This window comes from Montipora capricornis, chromosome 14 (genome assembly GCF_036669925.1).
Source record: "Montipora capricornis isolate CH-2021 chromosome 14, ASM3666992v2, whole genome shotgun sequence".
NCBI classification, from domain to species: domain Eukaryota; kingdom Metazoa; phylum Cnidaria; class Anthozoa; order Scleractinia; family Acroporidae; genus Montipora; species Montipora capricornis.
The window spans coordinates 35,900,786-35,910,785 of record NC_090896.1 but is presented as its reverse complement, the minus strand read 5'-3'; the positions used below and the strand labels follow the sequence as shown (position 1 = coordinate 35,910,785).

Below are 10,000 nucleotides of genomic sequence, written 5' to 3'. Positions count from 1 at the left end.
ATAATTGTGGTGTCCTTGTGAGGTTTTGTCTACAGACTTTAAGAACTGTTACGAAGACTGGAGATCAGAAAATGTAATTTCACCATCAAGTTGATATATGCCTGTGCCTAGATATCCGGTAATCGGACGAATTTTTAAAATACTCCTTGACCTCATCTCCATGCGAATATGGATAAATAAAACACAGTTTATATATGTGTGTGTTTGACTGCTAAATGAACGAGCTACATGTACTATAAGGCGTTTGGTAATTACTATCCAGAACTTTGAAAGATATACTGTCTGCTTCACAGACATACGTGTAAGGAACGCTTTTCTTTTCATATTTATACAAAGATATCCACATCCACTAAGCTTGTTTACATGTTTACAGGGGCTGAAGACCACACTTCAAGCACTTGATAAAGAGCTGCCACGAACCGAGGAAAGGTACGGTACTTAAAATGACTCCAACTGTTTGTACTTTCCCTTGGCCCAATATTGATCCGACTATGGTCCCAATATTGATACAAGGAATTTATGACCCCTGTTTGGCTCAATGGTGTATCACATCATTTTCTATAGATTAAAAGAAAGCAGCTTTTGTTGACTGTCTAACCACTGCAGGCTCTCAAAGTTTATGCAGATGGTGGCTTGCATACTAATGTAATAGTGAAGACATTGGGAATGATGACAAGTACATGTATATTCACAATATTGATGATGATAATATTATTGATAATGACATCTTGAAACTGGTATTACACAACAGACTCATTTACGCAAGCATTTTTTGTGAAAGCTACTCAATGCACTTTTTGTTAATGCTCTGTTTTAGGGAGCAGGGCTGGCACAGTGGTGAGAGCACTTGTCTCCCACCAATGTGGCCCGGGTTCAATTCCCAGATCCAAGGACATATGTGGGTTGAGTTTGTTGGTTCTCTACTCTGCTCGGAGAGGTTTTTTCCTTGGTACTCCGGTTTTCCCCTCTACTCAAAAACCAACCTATTTTTTTATTTGATTTGTTCTGATTTCAGTTGATTTGTAGTCTCCCCAATTAGTACTTGTGCTCGGCTAAATAACCTGAGACTTAAATAGAGTGATCGTTATGTAAAGTTGCATTATTTAAAATAATATATGATATTGCATGTGAAAACCAATTGACCTCTTTACCTTGTAGGTTTTGTTTTCCCATTTCAGACCTTGTGATCTTACTTTAGGAAACAGTTTCTGTCAAATTTTGTCTTATGCGCATGTATATGTAAAACTCAAAAGGGAAATTCTTTTTGGAGCATCACATGGTCTGAAATGGAAAAACAAAATGTATAAGCTAAAGAGGTCTATTGCATTTTTAGTAGTGTTTTTTAATCTGATTGGTCACAGTGATATCGAATTTGGGTTTCCAACTTGGCTAAAAATTGTCTGGAACTGCAACAAAAAATCACTTGACTTGTGTAAACTGGCTTTACAAATTAACTTTCCTTTGAATTGCAGCATCAGCAACCGTGCACAACTTGCCAAAGAAATGCACATCGAAAAGCTTATGAAGAAAAACAAGGTACTTATATTTCTATGCCTTACTTTTTGATGTCACTCAAAGGTAAAGACATACCCTTGTACTGCAAAGTTACAGTACTCACGTTGAAAAGCTTCTCACTTTAAATAATCTTTATACATGAGCATGAATTCAAGAGTTAAAAGGATTCAGAGAAAGGAAATTGAGAATGTGTTGATCTTTGACTGCCAGCTCAACAGTTAGGGTCTTGCCATAAATGAGGAGGGATTGCAGCCTTTGTAATTCAGTCTGCAAAATGGTTAGATTTTGATTCAAGACTTCTTGGATAAGGACCAAAAAGAGTAGGTCCTGTCGCATAGCCCTCACTGGAAATCAAAGAGTTATACTCTTTTTAGGTGGGGAAAAGATTGATTGTGGAAAAGAGAAATTTGCAAGTTATACCTTTTTTGTACTTGTTTCAGGAACTACCAGAACCATTTCGAACCATGTTGGAAGTTATTGTTAGATACATGAGGGATAGGGATAACCAAACTACTTCCATTGGGAATGACAGATCAAGGCAAAGGCCTAACTCGTCAAGGTGCTATACGTAGCATTAAGTTATTACACACAGCTTATTTATGCATACAAATTATCTGTACAGGAAATTAGAGCATTAGAAAGTAGTAGTGATAGAAATTCATTTGATGTTTCTATTTCATCATACACTAGAATAAAATTTATTCCAGTGTGTGATGACATAAAAACATAGGTTCATAACACATCCAAAATAGAATTTTGTATTAATGTTGACAAATTTGGCCGCTGCTATCCATCTTTATAAAAATGTACATGGATGGAAGTGTCATTGAATGTTTTATGGCCTTTAAATCAGTATGCTGAATGTGTTGTCATGACATGTTAATTATGACAACATGGCAAGTTGAAATTGTCACTACTGTATGTTGTATCTTCCCTCCCCCCCCCCCCCATCCTGGTTAGGGATGGGGATCACTTGGGTCCAGATTGGAGATAGCTCCAATCGCCTCTACTCAAAATAGGATAATTTGCTCTCACCACAACAGCATTATTGAAATGTCAAGTGTATTTAGCATTGAGGGACCAATTGCTATCAAATCAAATCAAAATCATAGGTTTGTTTTGAGGACAGGGGAAAACCAGAGAACCCAGAGAAAAACCTCTCAAAGCAGAGTAAAGAGAAAACAAACTCAACCCACATATGGCATAGAGTCTGGAAAGCGAACCCGGGCCACATTGGTGGGAGGCGTGTGCTCTCACTACTGCACCACTCTGCTCCCAGTCTTTTTTACATTTTTATGTTCATTTCAGAGACAGCAAAAAGGAGAGCAGAATAAAGACAACTGCACAACCATCAAACAATGAACTTGATACTCACTCAGACAAACAAGATGACAGAAGAGACCCTGACCAACTCTTAAAAAGGCCAGAGACGAAGCCTGCAAACAGTGTCTCTCCTTCTAAAACAAGCACTAAACTTTCTAGTAGAGACTCAAGATTGCCGGATCATAAACAGAGAGAGGAAACTAATAAGGGATTTCTGGACTCATCAGACGTGGGAAGTATTGTGCAATCGGCTGAAGGCACATCTTTGTTATTTAGTGATCAAGCTGCAAAAGCAAAGAGCAAGAAAAGACTTAATAGCAGTATGGGCGGACCTGTTGTCAGCTCTGGTCTGGCTGTCAAAAGAGATCCGAGGACTCGGCACAGCACAGGAAGGCTGAGCAATAGTTTGACCAGCAAACACGTTGGAAGTTTATTTGGTGACGAGGAAGGAGAGAGCAAAGAAGAAGATCATAAACAGTTTAAAAAACAGGAGAGACTGGATAATAATGTAAGGAAAGCTTCTAAGTTTTGACATAGCAGGGCCATAGCAAAGGGAAGGAAGTGGGTAGGAGGGGGAGGGGAGGGGACATTATGTGAAAGACACCTCTGGTCAACAGCCATACTCACTTTTCACTCGTCTCGTCATTCTTGGTAACGATGTTGAGCTGACAGACTGAAGAATTTATTTGCCTATTTACAGAGCTCTTCGATAAAGAGAAGTTAAACAATAATAATTATTAAACCAAATACGCTATTAAACGCTTCTGATCAATAATTTGAGTCACTTAGAAATCGCTGAAATCTACTCTTGGAAGGCAGGAAATTATACGTACAGTAAAGTCTATAACCAAAAACAGAAGAAGAGAAGAAAATAGAAGCTCGCACCTTTGGTGCTCAGAATGTTTCCCCCGCCTAATTAATTCAACTATGCCATGGCCCTGTTTAGTAAAAAGTATGTAGATAGATAATCTGCAAACAACATTTGTACATTTCATGATTATTGCCCTCTGTGTCTCTAGAAATCGATCGTAAACCACGTGTTCGGAAAGAGGCGTTCAAGTACCATTGTTATACCTCCCAACTCCAATCCGTTTTCCGATGGGAGGAGAACGTGTCACGTGTCAGGGATCAACCTCACTAACTCCCTAAGGCAAACAAAACTCGTTAACTCCCTAGCGAAACAACGACTTGAACTTTTGACTCGCACGTGATAAGGTCGTGCACCTTTGAAACAGCGGCAAATTCCGTGTAAAAATCCGCGTATCGTTCTATTTTGAGTTGGGAAGTATAACAAAACACTTAGTGACTGGCCCCACGGGAAACAGTGAGTTTTGTTTCCCCTCGGCACAAACTCACTGTTTCCCGTGGGGCCAGTCATTGAATGCTTATTGAAGGGTACGTGGAAAATAATCGCAGAGGAGAGCGAAGAACCAACACCCTCAACACCCATGTTATTCAATCCGGAAATCGAACCCGAGACTGATAAGTGGAATGAATGTAGTTTACTACTGCGCCAACTCTTCTCTGCGTCGCGTTTTTTTCTCCAGGAATTTCTCTGACGGAATTCAGTGGGAGAATTGTAACGTCTCACACTCCTAATTAAGACTTGACCACTTTTTCTATTAGTGAAAACATTTCCATTTCTATTTTCAAAAGGTGGATAAACGTCCCAGTGTAAACGATTTCCCATTGGATGAGATGGGTCAACATCGGCATCACCAGTAAGTCTGTTACTCTTTAAACTACACTTAAAATGAAAACATGTATTTTATCAGGGGCACCCAACGAGAATATAGTTCAAAACCACTTAAACATAGCATTGTTAAACGTATTTTGGTATTTAAACGTTAGATGTGGGCATATTTTTGTCCCCTAAATTTTTTTGATCTGTCCGGATTTCCTAGCTGAAAGTCTAGTGATCCGAAAATTATAGGGATCAAGACATACGTTTTCGGAATTTTCAGGCAGAAAAAAGGCTCCCGAAATTTCTAGGTGAGCTTTTTAGGGTAAAAATCCTTTGAAAATTGACAATTATACCATTTTTTAGATGTTCGAAAATCCTAGGACAGGCAGGCAAGCAAGAAATTTTACAACAAACGCTCCGAAAATTCTAGATCTCAAATCGTCTTCCGAACAGATATTTTCCGAAAATTGACGTTGGGTGCCCCAGTTTTATTTGCGATGTTTATTCGGGGACTCGGGGATCCTGGGAAAGAATCCGAGTGCTTTAAGAGTCGAACCTACGAACTTCTGATCACAAGTTCGGATGCTCTACCGAGCGAAAGGAAGCTACGTGTTCAATTGCTATTCTGCTACACTGCTAGGACTGGATTTGTCGAAATTATGCATTGCTGCAATTAAAGTCAAGCCAGAAAAGCCAGCCTAGCTTCCACGAGTCTCCGAGTCTCTGAATTCTTTGACTATACTGCGCATGTCTTCTATAGAATGCGCGTTTTCCATTCTCGTCACCAGAACCTTGGATCGATAAGGCTCTGGGAAACTCTATGTAGGAGAACATACGCCGTAGGGTTCTCATAACCAAAAACTGGCTATTGGAACCTTACGGCGCCTGCTCACTCCTCGCCCTAACATGAATGCACCAATTAGAGACGCTTTTGATTGTTCTTCACGAAAATCAATGAGAAGACACTTTGTTTCGGGGTTCCCCAGAGCTCTTCTCTCGCCTGCTCAGTCAAGGGAAGGGCTCTGGGGTTGAGATTGGCGCGTTTTCTAGCTTCCGCGCAGAACATTTAGGGGCAACGAATGAGAAATAATCTGCAAATTCCTACGCGAACACGAAAATTTGGTTTTGTAAACGAGTTGATAAGGAAGGTAAATTTACGAGCTAACGAATGGCTAACTCTCGAAACGTCCGCTCGAAAATCTTATTTACCGTAAAGGGCTATGTCACTCAAAATTATGTAATTCCATGATTCGCAAAATGCCCAAAAAGTAGAGTGAAACATTGCAATAATCACGTTAAATTGTTGAACAACGCAAAAGAAATACAGCAAAAGAAAAAAGAAGCATGGGTGGACCCAAATGAACAAGATTGAAACGGATTGCATTTGGGTAATCTAGAAAATAGTCGGTGGCCCGACGATTTTCAAGTTTTCAAGTTCGCCTGGATAAAGGCCGTTTTTGCTCAGAATCACTTTGTTTGTGGTGTAACGATAATTTTATCAGTAAAGGAATTCCACATTAACGTTTTCGAGTTTTAAACTAGTGATTAACTAAGGATTTTCCCCAAACACCTTAAACTACTAAAGTAACGTGGCATAGGCCATTTACTAATCAACTCGTTTTATAAAAGAAAATGATTATGTTCGTGCTATAAACGCAGGCTGATCCACTTCGTTGTGTTATTAGAGCAGATGGTTCACCCATAATTTCAAGAACAAACAGATCTCCCATGAATTCCACAAGGTAAGCTTCTGTCATCTACACAGATACCACATAGCTATGTGTAACCGTCTGTACAGGATGCAGCTATGTTATAGCTATGTTGTAGTTAGGGTTTGGGACCATTGTTTCTGTACCCTGGAAACAGTGGATTCTCGTCTCTGAATCTCCTTTGGTAGCGAAATGAGAATTAGCAAGCGACCTGATCCGCTCTGATTCAGGGACGAATACATTAAAAACTGGAGCAACTAGTTTGCGATCTAGTTTTCCTTTAATTAAAGCCACCAAGCTACGGAACGTCACAGTGATAATTGACGAGTGATAATCTATGGAAGCTCATGCTTGATAGAGAACGGAGCGCTTGCTAGCGCTTATCGGTTCCAAATGCGTATTTAACAGAGGAGAATCCACTTCTCGCTTTTAGTTTTTCTGCTGCATGTTGATTTGTGACCAACGTTATTCAAACCAATCCAGATATCCAAAGTGTGACTTGTCATTGCAATTAACTTTCTTCAGCTTGCAAACTCTAAACGTCAAAATGTAACCTATAGGCTCTGGCCCCAGTTGTTCAATATCCAGCGGATAAATCACTATCCACTGGATAACTCAATTGGTTTTGCTAGTGTTTATCTGCTGGATAGCACTATCCATCGTTTGAACAACTGGGGTCTGGTGTTGATTTATAAATGTCTTAATTCAATAGGTCCAAAGTACATTGCCAATTTTCTGAATTTATAATCTAATCGGTTATAATCTAAGGGGTAAGGGAAGTAACTTGGTACAGCGGCTCTTAACCACTGAGTGGATGCATAGATCCATTTCATTTATTACTAGACTAATAGTAATTTGTGGAATAAGCTACCGCTATACATTAGAAACTCCGATAATGTTAACGTGTTACAAAAATGCTCTTCCTAAGTTCAATTTAGAATCTTTAAACTAGTTTTTGTAATGCAAATGTTATGCGCCTTTTTGAACAAATCCCATAATACAGTTCATGTTGGGGGGTTATTTGCATTAAAACAATTGATATCCAGTTCACTGAAGCATGATATAGTCCCAAGGGTAAATGACTTGGATTGTTTTTACGCAAAGGACCCCCCTCCCCCCCCCCCAAAAAAAAAAAAACGTGTTGCATTATGGGAATGGAAAAATAGTGTTTTAGGTCATTTTTATCATTATTCCCATTTCTAATCCCAAAAATTTGACAAGATTGTTCAGAAAAACGTCACAAACTATGATAGTAAAGAATAAAATAGAGTCTATTTTTATTCTTTGCTATCATAGCTTGTGACGTTTTTCTGAACAATCTTGTCAAATTTTAGATCTTTTCTAAATGATACATTTTTATATAATGATATTTGTTGTAATAGATGTTAGTTCTTAAATAGTTACATGATAGTTTTCCTACACGTGCACGTTTGTACGAGTTTTTGTTAACTCTTAGGTGTTTACGTGTATAGATAATAAAATATTACTTACTTACTCACTTACTTACTTATTTACTTACCCCTGTCAAACATGCCCGGCGTTAAAGTTGATCGAAATTACTGGATGTGCCTCATTGGTCCAGTAAAGTTATTAACACCAGTGATAAACGACACCCTGTGTATGAAAGTTCGAATGTTTTTGGAAGGCGCTGAAGAGACCTGCTATTTTTCTCTTCTTGCAGGAACCAACACGCTACCAATTCTCGGTCACAAAAGGTAACTAAAGGATTTATAAATAAACAGCCTACTGCAAATAAAATGTACTTCTAACTAACGACGTCGTTCTTAGCCGTTTAGAAAAGTCGTCTTTACAAATTTTCAACATTTGCTTCAGCATGCATTTGACGCTGTGTTGAACCAAATGTTCGGAGCGTTTTTTAAAAAGGTAGTTCACCGTTGTCGAAAGAGTGTTCAATCAAATTTGAGCTAATTTCAACTTTCATCCAACCGGCATCGATCCAACATCTTGTTCCTTTTAACGATTTTTGAACACAGAATAGCAGCCCGTCAGGGGCTGCGGAGAGGGAGGTGCTGGGGGTGCTATAGGCCCGCCCGCCCCTCCTACTTTTTCTACAGTGTTGTTTTTGGCTTGATCACGATTATCGTTAATTGTTAATTTGCTTTCAATTTACTATTATCGTTATTTCAGAACACTGAGAGCTTGATATGGATTATGGGAAATGAACGTATTTCTTTTAAAAGCGGAACCCTAATGTCTGGACTCGCAGGACTCGAACCTGGGAACGTGTAATTTTAATTACACGTTAAGTGAAGGGGCTATTAAAATAACCCCTTCACTTAACCACTAGACTACCACATCACTAACTGCGAGGATGTTATTTTTTATTAATGTCAATAATTTTTTCTTCCAAAAGTGCCGCTGTAAACGTGTATGAACAGCCGCTAAGAAGCAAGCTTACACAGTGAAAAATGTCGGTTACCAAACTTCAAGACAAAGCTAACCATTTTAAAATCAAGCTTTAGACTTGACCATTATTCAGCAATGATTTTATATATATACTAATTAGTTTTGGTAAATAATCGGCACATTTTTAGTCAGTTGATCTTTAGTGATTAAGTGGATAAAAACAGTTCCTTCGAAATGGGTGCTCCGGGTTCAAATCCTGTCCAGGGGCTGCCTTTACTTTTTCCTTTTTATTTGCTACCACAAGTCCTGGGACACAGTGTCCTAAATTAACGATAATAGTAAATTGAAAGCAAATTAACAATTAACGATAATCGTCAATTCAAGGTAGAGAACATGTTGAAATTACTGCTAGTTTTGATAACTTTGCGCGTCGTGAATTGCGCATGCCCAGCAGATAACAAGCGAAATTTTGAGGTAAGAATGATAAAATATGTTTGCTTTTGGTGGGGAGATTAATATTGTAGACGACAAATATTTGAGTTTAGGTGGACTTTAATATGGTCTTTATCGTAAACCTGAAGAGAGTCTGGTTTCGCGGCAATTGAAGTGTTGGCTCTTTTGTTGGCACGATGTTGGAACCGTTTGAACGACCTGGGCACGGCTTTGCTTTTGCCTTTCAGCAACTGGCCGTTTTATAAGTAACCTGTCTTGCGCAGGGATAAAAATAAACCAAATTTTGATTGACGCAAAATTAAGGCTTAAAGTTTGACTGCCGTAAGACGGGTTTACATACGGGTATTGAACTACAAACCTGTTTTGGCCAAATCGGAATAGATGAAGGCAATGCCACGAACCAATCTTTACTCGGAAGAAGTATTCTTAGCCCGTGCCAAGCGCAGAAAAGATCGGAAATACAGAGAAAGTATAATAAGGGTAGTGTATAAGGAATCAATTTCCTCGCAAAGTGCTGTAGAAGAACTAAGCAGTGGTTGTTATGCTCTCATATAGCCTGTATCTTTTTCCCTGCATCAATATTTTTCTGAGTTCAATCTTTCCCTCTCTCTTTTAGGGTAAAAATGGTGATCTCTTGTTTGAAGATATTGATGATGATTTTGATCAAGAACTTGCACAACTATCATTAGGTAAGTCATCGTAATATGCAATCCACAGTTCAGATGGATATTTCACATATTGTCTCAATGTAACAGTCACATGACCGGAGAACGATCACGGCAATATAAATCAGTGCGTTTTCATTACTGTCAAAGTCGCGATTTTCTTTAAATAAAAGGATATGAAAAATTTGGAGGGTAGGTGTTTTGATAAACGGAATGAATTTTCACGGGTTTTTTTTAAACGTTTTTACGTGTCTAGTTAAAGACTTGTCTCTAGTGGTTCTTGA

General features: G+C 38.7%; 1 protein-coding gene across 1 annotated transcript in view; it reads left to right on the top strand.

Annotated features, from left to right (window-relative positions):
- Nucleotides 1–10,000, top strand: part of LOC138033094 (probable ubiquitin carboxyl-terminal hydrolase MINDY-4) — a 30,654-nt gene that overhangs the window by 503 nt on the left and 20,151 nt on the right. Inside the window, exons 2-9 of the mRNA XM_068880853.1 lie at nucleotides 374–429; nucleotides 1,473–1,536; nucleotides 1,956–2,074; nucleotides 2,824–3,346; nucleotides 4,495–4,559; nucleotides 6,208–6,264; nucleotides 7,913–7,946; nucleotides 9,668–9,740. Coding sequence (XP_068736954.1) covers nucleotides 374–429; nucleotides 1,473–1,536; nucleotides 1,956–2,074; nucleotides 2,824–3,346; nucleotides 4,495–4,559; nucleotides 6,208–6,264; nucleotides 7,913–7,946; nucleotides 9,668–9,740 — 991 coding nt within the window. The remainder of the gene's footprint in view (nucleotides 1–373; nucleotides 430–1,472; nucleotides 1,537–1,955; nucleotides 2,075–2,823; nucleotides 3,347–4,494; nucleotides 4,560–6,207; nucleotides 6,265–7,912; nucleotides 7,947–9,667; nucleotides 9,741–10,000) is intronic.